The sequence below is a fragment of the Lathyrus oleraceus genome, chromosome 3, assembly GCF_024323335.1.
Source record: "Lathyrus oleraceus cultivar Zhongwan6 chromosome 3, CAAS_Psat_ZW6_1.0, whole genome shotgun sequence".
NCBI lineage: Eukaryota > Viridiplantae > Streptophyta > Magnoliopsida > Fabales > Fabaceae > Lathyrus > Lathyrus oleraceus.
In genome coordinates this window covers 453,034,426-453,055,061 of record NC_066581.1, presented here as the reverse complement: position 1 = coordinate 453,055,061, position 20,636 = coordinate 453,034,426, and the positions used below count along the sequence as shown (strand labels likewise).

The 20,636-nt window shown below is 37.2% G+C and overlaps 1 protein-coding gene across 1 annotated transcript; it reads left to right on the top strand.

The window, feature by feature from the left end:
• The first annotated feature begins 13,059 nt into the window (after positions 1–13,059).
• Positions 13,060–18,978, top strand: LOC127131642 (uncharacterized mitochondrial protein AtMg00810-like). The gene is made up of 2 exons (XM_051060553.1): positions 13,060–13,447; positions 18,923–18,978. Exons 1-2 carry the CDS (start codon positions 13,060–13,062, stop codon positions 18,976–18,978), a joined length of 444 nt encoding a protein of 147 aa, XP_050916510.1.
• Positions 18,979–20,636: the final 1,658 nt, after the last annotated feature.

Here is a 20,636-nt window from a genome sequence, read left to right as displayed (position 1 = left end):
AGGGAGAGTCGTATCCACCAAGTTGTCCCCATCAGATTTGGAGTCGATAAGATTAGGATACGGTGACGAAGAGAATTTTGAGATATTCAATATAGATGATTCAGGAATTGCAGACTGGAGAAAGCCCATCAAGAATTATCTACAAGACCCAAATCAGAAAGCAGAAAGAAAGATAAAATACAGAGCTTTAAGTTATGTACTTTTTAGAAACGAACTGTTCAAAAAGACTGCAGAAGGAGTCTTGTTGAAATGCCTAGGTGAAGACGAAGCCTACGTAGCTTTGTCGAATGTGCACAGTGAAGCGTGTGGCGCACACCAAGCAGGTCATAAAATGAAGTGGTTATTATTTTGACAAGAAATGTATTGTCCAACAATGCTGAAGGACTGTGTCGAATTTGCAAAAGGTTGTCAGGAATGTCAATACATGCAGGCATACCCCATGTTCCTGCAAGTGAGTTGCATTCAATTATAAAGCCTTGGCCATTTAGAGGTTGGGCTTTGGACTTGATCGGTGAAATTCGACCAGCCTCGTCAAAAGGGCAAAGGTACATTCTGGTTGGGATAGATTATTTCACTAAGTGGATTGAAGCTATACCATTGGTAAATGTGGATCAGGAAGCAGTCATAGACTTTATCCAAAAGTACATAATTTACAGATTTGGGATACCTGAAACAATAACAACAGATCAAGGATCTGCGTTCACTGGTAAGAATATGCAGAAGTTTGCACAAGAAACAGGATTTAAACTCCTTACTTCGACACCTTACTACGCTCAAGCCAATGGACAAGTGGAAGTAGCCAATAAGGTAGTAATAAATTTGATCAAGAAGCATGTAGGGAAAAACCTAGAAACTGGCATAAAACTTTAGATCAAGTTTTGTGGGCTTGTCGAACGTCTCCAAATAAAGCAACAAATTCGACTCCATTTAAGTTGACTTATGGACATGATGCAGTTCTACCAGTCGAAATATATTTGCAGTCAGTTAGAGTGCAAAGGCATCACGAAATCCCATCAGATGTATATTGGAGCATGATGATGGACGAATTGGTCGATCTGGACGAAGAAAGACTATGTGCGCTAGATCTAATAAGAAGACAAAAAGAAAGAGTCGAAAAGTTTTACAATGAGAGAGTAAAATTCAAGACCTTCTTAATTGGTGATCTTGTTTGGAAAGTAATCCTTCCTATGGGTCGAAAAGATAAGTTAATGGGAAAATGGTCTCCTAAGTGGGAAGGACCTTTCCAGATTTTGAAAATATTTTCAAATGGCGCGTATGAGATTGAAGAAATAGGGAAGGATGAGAGAATCCTAAAGATAAATGGTAAATATTTGAAAAAATATAAGCCAATATTGCAGGAAGTAAAAATAACAGTCAAATAATTGAAAACATAATTGTAATAGCTCTGCCAAGTGAAAATGGCACTAAAGTTATTATAGGAAAGCCTCAAAGGGCTGAGAATTGTTAAAATTAATTCGACTACAGATTGAGATTAGCAAAAGTTTCTTTCAACGTGACAAATTTCTTCCTCTGAAACTGGAGTCGATGGTCACAAAGACTTTTGTGAGTGGAGAGAGTCTCAATCTCTTGACTTAGTTGCTGGCCCTTTTCTGCGTGTCGAATACCCGTTTTCAGTTCGTCGTCAATCTCAGTCTGCTTAGGTTATTGTATAGATGCCTTGCGTTTTTTCTCTTGAGAGATCTTCTCTTGAAGTGCTGCTATTTGTTTCTCCCATTTCTGGATATTATCATCACAAACAACAACTTCTTTGATGTAAGTTTCAGAAAGCTGCTGTAGCTTTGAAACTTTGTCAGTCGAAGCAGCAACAGCGTTCCATTCAACAGTTTGAGCTTCAGATTTGGAGGAGATTTGCTGGGTAAGATCTCTTTGACGATGAAGGTCTGCAGTTGCCAAGTCAATAAGGGTCGTCAGCTCCATCACAAAACTGCCAACCTCAGCAGAAGTTTCCAAGACATTGACTTGCTTCAAAATTTTCTTGAGGTCAATATGGGCAAGGGCGTTTTCTTCCAAGACTTTAAACAAATCGACATCAAGGATTTTCGTCTTAATCTTGGTCAACAGGTTGCCAAGAGTTGGTGCTTCAGAAGTGGACCCAGAAGTAGTCGAACTGCTTTGTGAAGAATCTTGAAAATTAAAACGAGTGCTAAGCATAACCTTCAAATACTCTAAGGGTCTCTGCACTTTGAGATTTTCAATCTCCTCGCGAGAGAAACTAGTCGAACCAGTTGATTTGCCACTTCCTGGGGTCTGGTCAAGAGCAAATGGAGTGTTTCGCTCTAAAGTTTGCTCAGCCTCCATTTGTTTCGACGGGTCTCCCACATCTTGGGCAATTTCGTCTTCATGATCATCTTCGACCCCAACTTCCATGTCAGTATCATCACCCCGAGTTGCAGCATCTAATCCTGGATAAGGAGAAGATTCATCTTCAGAAGCTTCATCCCTTGTAGCGTCGAAATCGACTACAGTTTGCCTGACAGGATCACTTGTGGGGATATCTTCTCCTTGGACTGTTTCCTCCAGAATTTTCTCAGGTGTTCTTTCGACAGCCACTTGTTTCTGCAAAATAACTCTAAGCATAGAAGAAAGAGAGGCAAAAAAGATGAATAATGCAGTCGAAATAAAGAGTTACCTCAGGAATCTCAGTGTTAAAGCTAGATTTCCCACTCTCCGTATCCTTCGACTGAGGGTTAGCAGGGGGAGTACTTGCAAAATCCTTCTTGGTTGATTTAACTATGGATCTTTGGGAAGAGACCTTTGTAAGTTTCTTTTTCTTCCGAGGAGGGGGGATTAGCTCTGGAGATTCGTCACCAGATTCTTCATTAAGAACATTATCCTCTTCACTCTTTCTCTTTTGGATTGTTGGGGGTTTTCGACTTGCCTAGTCATGCAGACCAAAGCCAGTTAGTTTCTTAAAAAGGAAACAAATAAATGAGAAGAAGTGATGTGTTGTACCTTTGTCGAATGCTTCTTAGCAGCACTGGGCGACGCTTAGACATAAGTTTTCTTGGCAGGAATCCTCACACCTAAGGAAAGAAAGGAGATTCAGAAACGGATATAAGAAATACATGATAATACAGTTAGAATAACAAAAAAAATCAATCATGTTTTCTGTGAATACCTTCAAGAGTGGGATCTTCCACGCGAACGTGTTCTATTCCAATATGAAGGAGTCCTTGGTATTCGTCCAGATGATACTTAGTCGGAACCACACGCTCAACAGGTTTTTGGTACTGTTGACGAAGAATTTTCATAAAATTCCCACAAACGAACCAATCTGGAAATGGAGGGCTAAATGCCACGCCAAATTCAGCAGTTGGCAAAGGAGGAAATTTTGGTGGATGGCAACTGAAAGCCAGGTCATAGCGCGCCTCTGGTCGAAGATTTGAAGGAAATGACAATTTTTCAAACTTTTCCGTCAATTTACGTTTTAATTCTGCTGCTGCTTCGTGTATGGTTCGACTAAGATCATCAGGTCTATACACAGTTTCGAAATATTTTTGAAATTTCTGTATTTCTCTAATGTGTCTTTGAATACCTTTTTTCGTCCGATCCTGCACAAAAGCGAAGGCATTTGTTAAATGTGTAGCAAAGGCAGCTACGTCGAAAAATTTGTTGGAATAATAATCTTTCCACCATTCATCGAACTCAGGAGTACAAAGGAATGATGGTTGAAAGATCACTGGTTGGATGTTGAGAGAGTCATCAGTCAGTTTCTTCGACAGTTCTTTGCCCTCACCTTCAGTATGAAGGGAGTTGTAAAAGATGATGGATCCTTTCTTGGGGAATATAGGTCGAGGTTTTATCTGAATCAGGCCAAACTGTCTAGAAACAAAGTTGGGTTGATAAACTATCAAAGCAATTTGGGTTTTAGTGGCGTTACGGTAAGAAAAAAGGAGCCTAGGGGTTAAGAATGATTCCCAAACATTCAGAAATATATTTTCGTCCTTCTGCATTTCCAAAGGCAGTTGTTGGGTAAACCATTTAGGTCAAATTTTTCTATCAGCAAAAGGTGCCATGGTCGAAGTAAACTGATACCTCTTGGCAAACATCATAACATAGCTTTTGAAAGCTTGTCGAAGGCTAATCCCTTCATCAGTGGGCGTTATTTGCACCAACCTTGGCCATTCGACAGTCCTATTTTTCACTTCCTCTTCATCTACTTCCGGTGCTACAGGAAGATTGGCTTTAAATGTGGCATTGAGCCATAATTGCAAGAGCCAGAAAGGTCCTGATAGGTTGATTTTATCTTGGGTTTTGGCGTTTTTCAAAAGATGTACGCTCTCACTCAGAGATTCATAAAGGTTCGCCAGAATCATTTCGCTCAAGCATAGTTTTGTGCCTGCATGAAGCTGATTGGCTATGGTGATGAATCTCTTAGCAACCTGGAGGGAACGAGAGCAAAACACATATTTGGATAGCCACAGAGTTAGAAAAGCTATGTGTTCGACATCTGAAACTTCAGTAGTACTCTTGTCATGATAATAGGACATAAATAAGGAGTATGGGGCGAGGCTAGTCTCGAAAGCGATGGTATCTTCATTTAAGACAGTAGGGTCGAAATCTATACCGTTGGGGTGAAGGCCAACAATGGCTGCTGCGTCGAAAAGAGTGGGTGTAACCATCCCACAAGGGAGGTGAAAGGTGTTGTAGGTACTATCCCAGAAGTAGAGAGAAGCCAAAAGCATATTTGGACAGATATTGGGTCCTACTCTCGACAACTGAATAAGGTCGAAAATGCCTACTTCTTTCCAAAAATCCCCTTTAACCTTTTCGATTTTATCTAGCCAAGATAAGTAGTTAGAGGGGTCTTTCGACCAGGGGCAAGTTCTAAATATCCTGGGGTAATTCAAATAGGCTAAGTCCAATTCTCCATTATCCGTCGAACTTGATGGGTCATTTTGTTCTACAATTTTCTCCTTAGGCTGAGGTTTCACTCCAGCGCCTATGGGTTTTGTATGGAAATAAGTTGGAAAAAATTCTCTTAAACGTTCTGGTTTAATTTCTGGGTTTGGAAGAGGACCTAACATAGCGTGACAGTTTCCAGAAATAAGAACAGGAATTAATACCTGGGATTTATAGATGCATTCCTTTTCTTTCTCATTTGGAGGTTCAGGAACATACTGTTGATTTCCAATGGTCATTGGTACCTTCAAATCATGTACAGGAGGGAAAGCTGGATTTTGTTTCTTCTTGGAATGTTTGTTGCTTGAAGGTTTGTTAGGAGCCATTGTTAGGAAGAGCGAATGATTTTTCTAAGAAAATATGAAGTTTTAAGAAATGGGTATGAAGAAAAGTAAGTTGAAGCGTTTAAAAAGTTTTCAGAGGAAACAAGTTTATGAGTATTTATAGGAGGAAGATGAAGACGCTTCAGAATGGTAATGATGATAGTGGGACACATGGCCGATTTTCATGGTGATGTTGAAGAGGTGGAAGTTGAAAAGAAACCATGATGTGAGGAAATGATGGAAGTAGACTCTGAACGTGGGCTAGACGTGATATTTTGGAGAAAGTGTAATGATGAAATCTGTATTGGAAATTGAGATTGCAAAACTTGGGAATAATGAAATTAAATGACATGGCATCAAAACACTGGTTTACAACAAATGACTGTTTCTCCAAAAGAAAAACGGTCAAAACATCTTTGCTGGGGGGCAATTTGTATACATGCGTTTTTGACGGCTTAAGATTAGTATGCAAAATGGTTCCTTCGACGAAGGACGCCATAAGAGTTGTTCGACATTTCGACAAAATGATGGTTCGGCATTTCGACAGGATAGTTGCAGATGGAAAAACGTCTTTGACAAACACGGATGATGCTATAATATTTCAACAATTCGACAGAGTCTGGAGAAAGACGTCATTTCGACGTGAAGTGTAAATTCGAATTCAAAAGAGTTGTGACGTTTTGCAGAAGACGCGTGGAAGCATCTTGCGAAAGGGAGATAGCCAAGTGTCACAGTTTTAGGATTTGTTCGTTAATAACAGTTGTTTTATTTGTATATAAATAGGATAATTGTTATCAGAAAAAGTGTGTGAAAAAATTACTTGTACAAAATTTCTGCAAATACTCAAAGTACCCGTGTGAGAGAAAAGACTTATATTTGGAACATGTATGTGTAAACAAACACCAATTCTTTCAAAGTTTATTTATAATGTTTAAAGTTCTTTATCAATTTCTATTTACTTCTACTAGTCAATTACCTTTCTGCATTTCGTCTTTCGACACTTTATGTTTCGTTAGTTATTTTCTACCTTTTATCTTATCTTGTCAAATTTACATTTATTTAAACGTTTCTAATCAACACCTTTCTACATAAAAAACTTTATAAGCCAAATGAAAGGTACAAACGCCGTTCTAGAGATTTACGAAGTTATTTAGATTTGCACATGTCCTAGGATTTGTGTGGATGATCCTGCAAGTAACCCAATTCTATAAGTTTTGATAAGCCAGAGGTTGTTCGCCAAAATTCACCGCGAACAGATGGTTTGTCCGTTACTCCCATATTTCATTCCATTGTTGATAATTAATTTAGTTAATTATTTGAAATTGAAGTTAGTTTTGGGTTGATGAAAATTTGTTTGTGAAGTTGAAGCAGGGTGTGGTTCACGACGGTGGGTTAGGGGTTTTTTGTGGAAGATGATTAGAAGTTCATTTGAAGGATTCGGTTCTGTTTTCGTCATGACAGTTGGAGAGGGTTGTGGAAGTACTGAAAGAGGTTGGAAAAAAATTTGAGAAATTGCTTGAAGTCCTGGAAGTTTCTTTTCGGTTGTATTCGTGATTCTTTTATGATCTTCCATTCTCAATTGAATATATTTTTTTGAGGTTTTGTTGCAGGTGCAGTTTCACTTTGCAATTTCATGTTATGCACTTTTCTTTCATGTTGCTTGGACTTGGACTGAATGGTTTGTTGTATGTGTGCAGGTTCTAGCTGTTGTTAGTTTGTTCTCGCTGGCTCTTGCGTTGCAGTGTTTGGTTTTGTTGCGGGAGATGTTTGCTTTTGAAAAGACGAATAAAATGGAAGAAATAATTGAATGGCACTTAAGAGAACAGGTGAGACTTCCTTGACTGGCCGAACTAACTGAAAACACTTGGAATCACTTTGAAATCCTGAAATAATTAATTGTCGTATGATCTTTGAGCATCACAACCATCTTTCACATGTAGGATGAAGTTCGCAATGATGATCATCAGCATTATAGTTTTGAGAAAGAGCAGAAAAACCATGCAGTAGTGTCTGCACCTCACTTTGCCAGTGGCGATAGCTATAGTAAAAGAATTGGGACGATATCTCTGCACAGTTGCGCTGGTCTGCGGTGAGCCTTTTCGTAGACAATTCCTTTAAGGTCCTAAACAGAATCATAAAGATTCGGTGGGAGGCAAGAACATCTGCTGATTGAAGTTATTGTGATAAAATCAAAAAGATGTCTGGCCCCTCTTTGTGATAATCAATGTGAGCAATCTTGGATATTAACACTGCCAACATTGGAGCTATCTGATCACTCTCTTCTCTTAAATGCATCAACAACTTCTGCCTCAAATGAATTTTCTCCTCATTGCTAATTCCCGAAGAATCTCGGCGCTAGCGCCAGTAGCGGTTAGTACTGTTTTTGAAATGGACAGTAGCCATTAAGCGCACATCAACTTGTGACGCTAAATCAATGGCAGTAATCAATTCCAGGAGGCATGAGCATAAGCCAGGCCTAGACTCCGATTGTGCAAGGGCTTCCTCCGCGGGGGCACGGAGGCGGTGATCAGCGCTCATGGAATTGGCGAGGAGCGAGTACATTGCCGGCACGTCGGAGGCGGAAAGCGCCATGAGTAAACGATGTCGTAGAGAACTGTTTGTTTGAAATTTTGTATGCGTTTTGCAACACGTTCTGGTGTACTGTAATTTGGCAACACATGCGTTTCCTGCAGCAGGTATGGTGTTTCGATGCATTTCCTGGATGTGGGTTGGGATCTTAGTTGGATACTGTTGTGGATATTTGGAACTTAAATAGTTAATGATGATTATGGAAATTGAATGTCGAATGGTTGTAACATGAATTTGGGGTTTACGGAAATGTAATGTAATTTGAAATGTCAATTTTGAAAGGATTGAATTTGGATGTACTTGTACATGGTTGAAATGAAATTTTTGGATTAAAGTATTGTATTGTGAATGGATTTTGGACATTGGTTTTAACAATGGATTTGGAAAATGTATTGTAAATGGATTTTGATGAATGCATATGGACATTAAAACATGAAATAATAGAATTTGGATATTGGGTTGATTGGGTTTTAGAAAAGGAGAATTGGATTGGTTTTATGAATATGGTTAATTAATGGAGAAGAGTTTGGGTAATTGGTTTATTGAATTGGATGAGAAAAATGGTTTTGGAGATTGGATTCACAAAATGGATATGGAAATGGTAAAAAATGGACAAATGGGCTTAACAACCAAAAAAGGGAAATGAATGGGCTTAAGAACTTGGACATATGGATTATTATTGAAATCAAACCAAAAAGAAATTCTAATGATGGAAATAGAGTGTCGAAGTTAATTTGAAATAATGATGAAATGATCATTGATATTTATGCTAAATGCCATGGTCAAGTATGATAAGTTGACTTTGGTCAACTGATTGACCAAAAAGTCAATAGTTGACCAAAAGTCAACTTACGCAAGAAGTGATATAATCTTGTAATCTCTCTTAATGTAATGTATATGAATATCGCCATGAATAAAATGAACCTCCCTGGTTAAAATGAATTCTCAGACCGAGACTATGAACCAATTAGAAACAATGTATTTTGCATGAATGATAGTGGAACCTAGTGATCGTACCATGACTTGATCAAAATGAATCAATGAACTTTGGATCAATGAAGATCAATGGAATTACTGGATAAAGTGACCTAGGTCAAATGAGACCAATGACAATACGCAATGGAATATGAATGCAAGTATGCATGGAACTGATCAACACAAACCATGTACTAAGGGTTTAGCTACGTCAAAGATCAAGGTGCCAAGCAACAACCAAAGTCTCAAATCAAGCAATATGTCAATGCCATGAACCAACTTAGATTACCAACTCCAGAATCAAGGATTAGGGTTTCCAATCAAGCACAAAGCTCTTCAAACCATAGGCCCCCAATTAGGGTTTATAAGCCCAGTCCATGCACATAAGGTCAAACACAAGATTAAGAATTAGGGTTCCAACCCATATGACGTGCGATACCATAATCTATAATACTTGTTAGCAAATGTTAGTCATGAATGAATGATGGGTATGAATGAGACATGAATGAGTCTAGATGGATCTCAAGTTTTAGGTTAGATGAAAAGAAAAAAGGGAGGGAAAATTTTGGGGTATGACACATTGAATTCTCTGTCCAATGGAGTGGATAAGAATATCTTCAAACTGATAAATAATTGTTTTGTTGCTAAACATGCTTGGGAGATGTTGAAGACCGCTCATAAAGGAACCTCCAAGGTGAAGATGTCAAGACTTCAACTTCTTGCCACCAAGTTTGAGAACTTAAGAATAAAGGAGGTTGGGAGCATTCATGACTTTCACATGAATATTATTGAGATAGCCAATGCCTTAAGTGCCACGAGGGAGAAGATGTTAGAAGCTAAGTTGGTCAAAAAAATTCTCAGGTCCCTTCCAAAGAGATTTGACATGAGGGTTACTGCTATTGAAGAAGCCCAAAATATAAACAACATGAAAGTTAATGAACTTATGGGATCTCTTCAGACCTTTGAATTAGGTATCAGTGAAAAATCTGAAAAGAAGAAGAGCATAGCTTTTGTTTCTAATGTTGAAGACTTCGAAGATGGATGTGACCCGGATATAAATGAAGGGATATCTAATGCTATTATATTACTTGGAATAAAATTCAACAAAGTGATGAAGAAGATGGGCGGGAAGACAAGATTAAATGTCAAGAACAAGTCACTCGACATCAACAAAAATCAGGATTTTAGGAGAAGGCCCAAAACTGAAGAAAAATCTAACTAAGGGAAAGGAATCCAACGTCATGGATGTGAAGGGTTTGGACACATAAGAGATGAGTGTCCAACTTACCTCAAGAAGCAGAAGAATGTCTGTCTATGTCATGGTCAAAAGATGATTCTGAAAGTGATCCTGAAGTGGAACCTACCAAACAAGTTACTGCCCTGACTGATATTTGTAATTCTGATGAAGAATTAGATTGTGAGGAACTCACTTTTGAGGAACTAGAAGAATCTTACAAGGAGTTATGCCTCATAAGTGAAGAAGTATGTCAACTGGGAGAAGATCAAAAGAAAGTCATTGCTCAACTATAGGCTGTAAAAGTGGAGCACCTGTCCATCATCTCCGATCTAAAGGATGAAGTTGTTCTACTCAATTCAAGACTTGACAATATGACTAAGTATGTAAGAATGCTTAACAACAGTTCTGATGTGCTGGATGAGATTCTTCAAATTGGCAAGAATGCTGGAAATGTTCGAGGCCTTGGTTATGACAATCAAGTGGCGATGAACCAAGGAAAATGGTTTGCAATGAATTTTGTTCAACCTAAAAGAAAACAGGAACAAAACATGTCATATCAAATGTGCCAACATCAACAAAGACATCTGAATGATTGCTCAGGAAGCAAGAACCAACGATCAAAATGTCATCATTGTGGGAGGTTTGGTCACATAAAACCCTATTGCTACAAACTATATGGATATCCCAAACCTGCTGCACAACCCAGAAGAAAATAGACTATTGTTAAAACAAAGACAAAGTGGATTCCCAGAAATGGCACTTCTGGACTCATAGCTCACACCTCCCTTAGGGCCTCTGTTAGAGAGGATTGGTATTTAGATAGTGGTTGTTCTAGACACATGACTGGTGTCAATAAATTCTTGGTGGATATTAAATCATATTCCACTAGCTATGTCACCTTTGGGGATGGATCAAAAGGTGAAATAAAGGGTGTTTGTAAGCTAGAATATCCTGGACGACCTAGTCTTGATGATGTGCTATTTGTTAAAGGGATGACTACTAATTTTATCAATATTAGTCAACTATGTGACCAAGGTCTCAAAGTTAACTTTAGTAAATCTGAATGCATGGTAACAAATGAGAAAACTGCAGTTATCATGAAGGGAGCCAAATCTAAAGATAACTGCTATATGTGGACTCCTTAAGAAACGAATTGTTTTTCCACATGCTTAATGTCAAAAGAAGGTGATGCTAAGCTATGGCATCAAAAGCTTGATCACTTACATCTGAAAGGGATGAAGAAAGTTCTGTCAAAGGATGCAGTCAGAGGTATTCCCAAGCTAAAAATTGATGAAGGAATAATCTGTGGTGAATGTCAAATTGGGAAGCAAACAAAGATGTCACATAAGAAGCTCCAACATCTGACCATTTCAAAAGTTCCAGAGCTACTTCTTATGGACTTGATGGGACCTATGCAGGTTGAAAGCCTTGGAGGAAAGAGGTATGCTTATGTTATTGTTGATGACTACTGAAGGTTCACCTGGATGAATTTCATCAAAGAGAAGTTTGAAGTGTTTGAAGTTTTTAAAGAACTCCGTCAAAAGATTCAAAGAGAGAAGGATTGCGGTATTGTCAGAATTAGAAGTGACCATGGGAAGGAATTTGAAAATAGCAAGTTTGATGAATTATGCACTTCTGAAGGGATTAGTCATGAGTTCTCTTCACCCATTACCCCTCAACAGAATGGTGTGGTTGAGTGCAAGAATAAGACTATTGAAGAATGTGCCAGGGTCATGCTTCATGCTAAGAAACTACCATATTATTTTTGGGCTGAAGCCATGAGCACTGCCCGTTATATCCTTAATATAGTGACTATCAGATCTAGTACTTTTGCTACTTTGTATGAACTGTGGAAAGGAAGAAAGTCAATTGTGAAATATTTCCATGTATTTGGAAGTAGATGCTATATTCTGGCAAATCATGAGCAGAGGAGAAAAATGGATCCTAAAAGTGATGAGGGAATCTTTCTGGGATACTCTCCAAACAATAAAGCATACAGAGTATTCAGCTCTAGAACCAAAGTGATGATGAAATCCATAAACATAGTTGTGGATGACTCAACTAAAGAAGCTGGTGTCATAGATGATGTTGAAACATCTATCAATGATGTTCCTGAAGATGCTGTAAACTCAAGTACTAATACTGAACCTGCAGAGACTGAGTCAACTGACAAAGGACCTTCCATCCGAATTCAGAAAGATAGTCCTAAGGAGCTTATCATAGGAAACCTAAATGAAGGGAAAATTACCAGATCAAGGGAATTTATGTCAAATTCCTGTTTTATTTCTAAATTTGAACCCAAGAATATCAAGGAGGCCCTGACTACTGAGTTATGGATTTATGCTATGCAAGATGAACATGGCCAATTCAAAAGAAATAAGGTTTGGGATTTGGTACTAAGACCTGAAGGGACAAATGTTATTGGTACTAGATGGTTGTTACTAAGAACAAAGTCAGATGAACAAGGGGTTGTTACTAGAAACAAATCCAGACTTGTTGCTCAAGGATACACTCAAATGGAACGAGTGGACTTTGATGAAACATTTTCTCCTGTGGCTCGCTTGGAGTCCATCAAATTTTTACTTGGAATGGCATGCCTTTTAAAGTTCAAGTTGTTCCAAATGGATGTTAAAAGTTCCTTTTTAAATGGGTATTTGAATGAAGATGTGCATGTTAAACAACCAAAAGGGTTTGTTGAACCTACTTTCCCAAACCATGTGTTCAAACTAAAGAAGGCAATGTATGGTTTAAAACAAGCTCCAAGAGCATGGTATGAAAGGTTCACTGAGTTTCTCATCAACCATGGATATAGAAAGGGTGGAATTGATAAAACTCTTTTTTGTCAAAGAGAAGGATGGAAAACTTATGATATTTCAGATCTATGTGGATGATATTGTATTTGGAGGGATGTCAGATGAGATGGTCCAACATTTTGTCAAGAAAATGAAATCTGAGTTTGAAATGAGTTTGGTAGGTGAATTAACTTACTTTCTAAGACTCCAAGTCGAACAGATGGAAGACTCCATTTTTCTTTGTCAAAGAAAATATGCAAAGAATATTGTGAAGAAATATGGATTAGAGAATGCTAGTCACAAAAGAACTCCTGCTCCTACTCACTTGCAGTTATCCAATGATGAAAAGGGCATAAGTGTTTATCAGAGTTTGTATAGAAGCATGATTGATAGTCTTCTATACCTTACGTCAAGCAGACCAGATATAACTTTTTCTACTGGAGTTTGTGCTAGATATCAAGCAGAACCCGAAGTGAGTCACATCAATCAAGTAAAAAGGATACTGAAGTATGTGAATGACACATGTGAGTATGGAATGTTGTATTCTAATGATTCAAACTCCATGTTAGTAGGGTATGGTGATACTGATTGGGCTGGTAGTTATAACGGTAAACTCATGACCATCGAGCTATTGGTTAACTCAACGTCAATGAAACCAGAGTCACCACCAAACTTTTATTATTTCCAAAGGAAAAGGGAAAAAGCACGAACAAAACCCAAAGATAATAAGTTTTCAAATCAAAACTAATAAAATGTCAGAGATTACAGGTAAGGGGGTTGGTTACACAGAGGGAAGGTATTAGCACCCAAAGTGTCCTAGGTACTCCTAGGGAGCCCTTTTCTATGTAAGTGTTTTGGTTGAAAACATGTTTGTTTAAAAAGTAGAATGGATGGATGAGAAAAGAATTAATTATTTAAATTTTTGTGTTTGACAAGACTTTTGGTCTTATGCCTATGTACCAACATAAAATGAGGGATCAAAACCTCGTAGTTCATGGTAAAAATTTCAAAGATAGGTGGATTGATTTTAACAAGAGCTTAAAGATCTTTTGTTATCAATGGGAGAATACTCAACCAAACATCCACCGATAATGAGAGCTTTACAATATTTAAGAGGAAGGGATCTAACTTGGATTAAATCAACAAGTATGCCACTAACCCCTAATAAATGGAAAGTCTTACACTCAACATATCATGGAATGAGAGAATTATATATAAACCAAGGATAACTCAAATCTAAATGCTTTCTTTTTAAAAAGTTTAACAGAAAAAGGCACAAAGTGGCCAAAATGATTAGATGAGGTTGTTAGTTCTTTTTTGTCTTCTTGGAAGTAAAGTCAATGTAATTAAGTTTTTTTACAAGTTTAAGTTGAAAAACAACAAGCAAAGAAGTTTTAAAAATGAGAGGGAGATTTTGAAATTAAAGAAGGAGGAGATGAAGGGACTATCCTAGGCAAGATTTAAAAGTTTGGAGTTGAAAAGATCTAACCCATGGGAATCCCCCACAAGACAATAGTGTCAGATAGAAATCCATTTCCTTTGGATTTTCAAGCTAACAAAAAAAGCCATGATCATCCAAGAAATTAATAAGAAGACCAATGGTATCAAATAAAGATAACCAAACATCTAAACAAGCACTCCAAAGCAAGCAATCTTCAATGTCCTTTATGATGTATCAGATGAAAAAATCCCTCGAAACATACTCGAAGTGAGATCATCAAACAACAACAATAAAATCAAAATAATCATGGGACAAAGAGAAAGAGTGTATTAGATAAACCAAATGGAGTTTCTCAAGCTTGTATCAGATGAATGGCATTGAACAAGTTCTTGGTCTCAAATTAATTGCATTGGCTAAGTTTCCTTCCATATCTCAGGGATATTGTCTACTTTAAGTCCAAGGATCCAAATCAAGTCACAGACAGAGGCCCAACAGTCCACCAATGTGTTTTTTAAGGTTTTTGTTTTTATTAAGTGTTTTAGGCCCTAAGATCATAAACAAAATAAAATCACAAGCACAAACACAATACAAGCACAAAATATGGCTCAAGTGAGCAAAATGTAAATGACTGAAGCATAAACAATGGACCCAAGTGGGCAAAGAGAAAATATGATATGGAATGCTAAAATAAAAGCATAAAGTAAATAATAAGAAATAAAAGCAAGAAGTAAATGACATTAAAATAAAGCTAATATAAAAATGTGTCAGTGAATGTTAGCGAATGTTAGTGAATGAAGAAAAGATGTTTAAGTCATTTTTTGGAGAACACTCAAATATCCACTCATAAGCATGAAGATATGAACTTATGCATCATTCATGAGAAGGGCTCCAACTTGGATAAAATCAACAAGTATGCCACTAGCTCTCACAACTGGAAAAGGAGCAAAATCTTCACACAATACCATGAGGAATAGGAGACTTACAATCTCACTTACAAAAATGTTATTGCCTTTGGGAATAATTTAGCGCTATGTTAAGCAATCGTAATTGGACTTATGTAAAAGTCACAACTATCTGAGGTCGATCAATAATAATATTGGTGTTAATGCATGCTAGAGACAAGGTATCAAGACCAAGCTCCTAAAGCATACCACACACAAAAATAAGAGGGGGTGGACTTATCTCAATCATGCTCATGTTGATTCATCTGACACAAGGTCATTGATGAATCAACTAGCATTTTGATCTTTGAGAAATCATTGACCAAAAAAGGATTGGGGAAGAAGTGAGATGATGATGGAGAGATGAAGTGAAACGGATCCCAAATTGGTTAAGGGATGAACCTCACTTGATAAATACCATTCATTCATCTTGAGGGATGAAGTTCAAACTTCATCAACCCTCTCAATCCAATGGTATTAATCAAGTCAAGGTCCAATTCAACCAAGACCAATGCCAAACAGAAGTAGAGTCAACACCAAGTCAGCACAGGAGCTCAACAAAACATTAAAGCAATTAAACCAATTTTAAAAAAATAATTTAAAATGAAGAAAATATATTTTAAAAGGGCAAAAACCTAAAACCCCTTCAAAACACGAAAGAAATGGCCAAAGGATTTATCATAGGTCAAACAAGGTCAAAGGACCCTTGAGTATTTTTTTTGGCATTTTTTGAAAGTCAAAAGTATTTAAAAATCAATTAAAACAAGTCAAAAATCACAAAAATCACTAAAAATATCAAACTCAATCCAAAAATTAATTTTAATTAAGAAATGGGAAGAGGAAATTATTTATGAAATTTTGGTGTTGGTCCCATAATTTTTGGATTAAAAATGAAATTATAATGAATTTTGGAAGAAAATCCTATTTAAAAAATTATTTTAGAAAATTAAGTAAATTAAAAAAAACAAGGGTCATCAGATCTCCCTCATTAATTGAGGTGGTAGATCTGATGGTCACACGCATGCAATCCACCAAGGCTTCAGTTGACGCGTCTACCCAATTGGTAATCAAAAGGAACATACCAAATTAGAACGTGGCATGAAGATCTGAGGGTGAAGGGCAAGCCAACACACCACTGGAGCCCTAACTTCGATCATCTTCTCCGACGAGCTTCTTCGGACTGGTCAGACCAAAAAGCTTCTAATAATGAATGGACCATATACCATTTTAAAGAGAAAAATGCAAGGAATCTGAATATTACCTCCAATTCTTCCAACTCCCACTCTACAACCAGAAAAGTGGAGTTGAAATTCGAGGTGTCAAAGCTGAGTTGCTTCGATTCAATCTCAAAGCAACTTAGGAACATTTCCTATATTGGTAGGACTTCAGCCATCCACAAATTGAGTCAAGATCTTAATAAATGAGAGAGAATTGAAGAGTTGAAATTTGAGAAAAATCACCTTCGGGTAGCAGCTTTGGAGCTTGATCCTTGGTGCAATTCCACTTGGTTCCTCTACCTCTTGCTTGCAGGAGTTGAGTGGAATGAAAATGGCAATGAATCCTTGGAGATCTTATTCACAAACAGAAGTCGAACAAGAGCTCGATTTCAAACGAAATGCTCAAGGTATTCTCTATTATGAGATTATAGGATTGATGAGCAGAGCTGGGGCAAGGTCCTCTTTTCATTCTGAGGCAATGACATATTTATAGGTCAAGCATTTGATTTCCGCACCATTTCAAATTTGAACTAAAAATATCAATTCAATGGTGCATGGGTGCATGGGCGTGTGTTCAGGCCAAAATGATGATTGTAATCCACTCAAATTCGTGCTCAAATGCTATTGAGGTCATCACATGAGGCCATGCAAAGTTGTGTATCAATTGGAGTTCAAAAGTTGCTAAATTAAGCCATGAAAAGAACCTATGCGCAAGTCCTCCAATTCTCATCCAAATGAAATGATCTTGGGCTCTTTGGAAAGTTATCATTATGAGGAACAACTTTGACATTGGGAATTTTTCCATTTGAAGTGGGGAACATGATGAATTCTGACCTTGAAGTTGGAGGTATCAAACATACTTAGAAATTTTCTAAGTTAAAAGTCAAATGAACCTTCTTTCCACCTTGAATAACTTTTGATATGAGCTTCAAATGACTTTGGATCATTCTACAAAGTTGTAACCCTTTCAATTATCTTCAATTTGATCACATATTTTACACCATTTGGAGCTTTCATGATGGAGTTATGGATTTTATAAGTTGAGGAATTTTCCTTGTTCAATGATGAGGACCAAAATGGACCTATAATGTTTCCTCATGGTACATGACCTTGAAAATGGTATTTGATATTTCTAAAAGAATAAAAGTTGGAGAATACATATTGAAATTAATCATTAAACTTGGATCATATTAATATCATAAAAATTGAGGAAGTTATGGTTCTTGGAAGTTGACCTTCTATCTAGGGCACATACAAAATGACCTATAATCTTTCACCATAAAAAGTGACTTTCTAAGAAAAAATATCTCTTGATGCAAACATGAAAGATGTTTGGAATGTCATAAATAGTAACTTTTATTTTGGAATCATTTTCGTGACAAAATGTGTAGGATATAGGGTATAGGGAACCCTAGATTTGACTAGTTGACTTTTCTAGTCAACCTCCTTGAACCAACTTGAACACTTGAAGTTCCTTTGTTATTAGAAGTTCATGAAGGATCATATATTCTTATGATGATTTAAAATTAAGTATACCATTATATCTTTTAGCAAATGTTGAAGAAACTTGCTGAGGAAGGCACACAAGATACCCAGATGAATTAGGGCTTGCTTGACAAACAAGCTTCAAACTCTTGATGAATTCTTGATCAGAATGACAGATAAAGAACATGGGGATCCATATATGATGCTTATAACCGATGTGGACCCTTTATTGCTTGATCCCTTGCACTGAGGGTCTCAGACCCTAGTTGTGAGCTTGGTGAGGCACAAATGGACACACAAACTATCTACAAAAGAAACAAAGCTACACTAGACATATTTTTTTTTTGTATTTTGGTTAGTTAAACAAAGAAAATAAAGTATGATACAATCACAAATGCTTGGTGATATCTTCTAATGCAAACCCAATATATGATGGGTGAAGAGGATACCAAGGTATGATCCCAATGCCAATGCAAAGTTTATGAGATGGCATGAGGGATCTTAGGGGTCAAAATTGGGGGTCTTAAACTGCCCCTATTTAAGGTCATTCTATCTGGGGATGTGAAGGTTAAAATCTTCGTATCAACGCAATAGAGTGGACTTAAATAACAACAACAAGAAACAAATTTTGGTCCCTAAGAGACCTCATGATGCATATGATATGAATGCGAAAATAGTCTTTGTGGGGGATACATTGCCACAAAGGAAAATAATTCAGGAGAGATTGGGAATCCACAGGAGCACAAATCACTCACTGAGGGGACAAAGACCGTGGGAATAATAAGCTATGCGTAGGCCAGACTATGATTTATAAACTGCTGAAGACGCGAGGGGATTTCCATGAAAATAAATCAATGGAAAGACTCGGGCATGAGGGAAAATCTGCGTGTATAGGGATAACACCATGATATGCACTAACCTTTGAGACTTATGCATTTCCTTCAAAATTCCTGAAACAACTTTGTTAACTTTTGGGATATTAATTCTTTTGTGACTCAGAGGAAGTAATTTGCCTTATATTTGAAAGAATGACAGAATTTGATACATGCATATAAAATAAACGAGATTGATATGAAATAAAGGAGAATAAGAAATGGAATTAAGTAGAAGGGGCGCCACACTCTTTCTAATCCAAGAGAGAATGATAAGCCTATGGATGAGGATCACCACAAGAAAAGGATTTCTTGATAAGATCAATTTTGGTTCAATCCAGAACCTAAGAGCAAATACTCTCACTTACACAATGTGTAAACTTGCCAAAATTCATTGATTCAAAAAGAAGATACATGCCTCCTTTATATAGGAATGGCTTAAGATGATGAAATAAGTAAAAATTAACTCCTAAGAAAACAAAAGGTTTCAGCCACTAATTATCATGATAGTGGGTTGATTTATTACAAAGAAAGTGCAAAATAAAGAAGAGATAGTGGGGTTCTTGAAAGGGCAGAATAATGAAAATTCTTTATTTACCACTTCTCTTGCAATTTTTGTCCATTATAGTGTGGTTATTGGTATTTCCTTTATTTTTATTTATTTATGCATTATTGGGCCTTTTATCACATGCTTGGATGATAAGAATAAACTTGGGCTCTTTTTCTTCAATCTGGCCCATGCATTCTGTTGACTTGATCATGAAGTGAACTAAAGCATCATTGACTCTTCTTGCACGTGCCCTTGTCATAGGACCTCCTAAGCTTTGCATTGTATCATTTATGTCTTGGATTATGTCCTTATCATTCCCTCCTTCTTGAAAAGAATTCGACCTCGAATTTAGACCATCATCACCTACATCAAAAGGAGATAAATCAGCCACATTAAAAGTAGTACTTACCCCATACTCACCTGGAAGTTCTATTTTGTAGGCATTGTCATTGATCCTTGAAAGTACTTGAAATGGTCCATCTCCCCTAGGTTGAAGTTTGGACTTCCTTTGTGATGGGAATCTCTCTTTTCTCATATGTATCCAAACCCAATCCCCGGGTTCAAAAATAACTTTCTTTCGCCCTTTGTTTGCACTTTTTGCATAACTTTTATTTTTCTTTTCAATTTGCAATTTTACTTGTTCATGCAATTTTCTCACAAATTCAGCCTTAGCTTTCCCATCTTTATGCTTCAAAATAGATGTGTTAGGCAATGGTAACAAATCAAGAGGTGTTAAAGGATTAAAACCGTACAAAATCTCGAAAGGTGAATGTTGTGTAGTGCTATGGACAACCCTATTGTAAGCAAACTCTACATGAGGTAACCATTCCTCCCACATTTTTAAATTCTTTTTAAGAACAACCCTAAGAATAGTAGAAAGAGTTCTATTTACTACTTCAGTTTGTCCATCTGTTTGGGGATGACAAGTAGTGGAAAATAATAACTTTGTACCCACCTTTCCCCACAAAGTCCTCCAAAAATAGCTTAAGAACTTGGAGTCACGATCAGAGACAATGCTCCTTGGTAAGTCATGTAGGCGCACCACTTCCTTAAAGAACAAATCAGCAACATGACACGCATCATCCACCTTTTTACATGGAATAAAATGTGCCATTTTTGAAAACCTGTCCACAACTACAAAAATAGAATCTTTGCCATTCTTTGTTCTAGGCAGCCCCAAAACAAAGTCCATGGAAATGTCACCAAGGAAATTCAGGTACAGGCAAAGGAGTATACAAACCATGAGGCATAACTTTTGATTTAGCCTTTTTACACACAATGCATCTTTCAC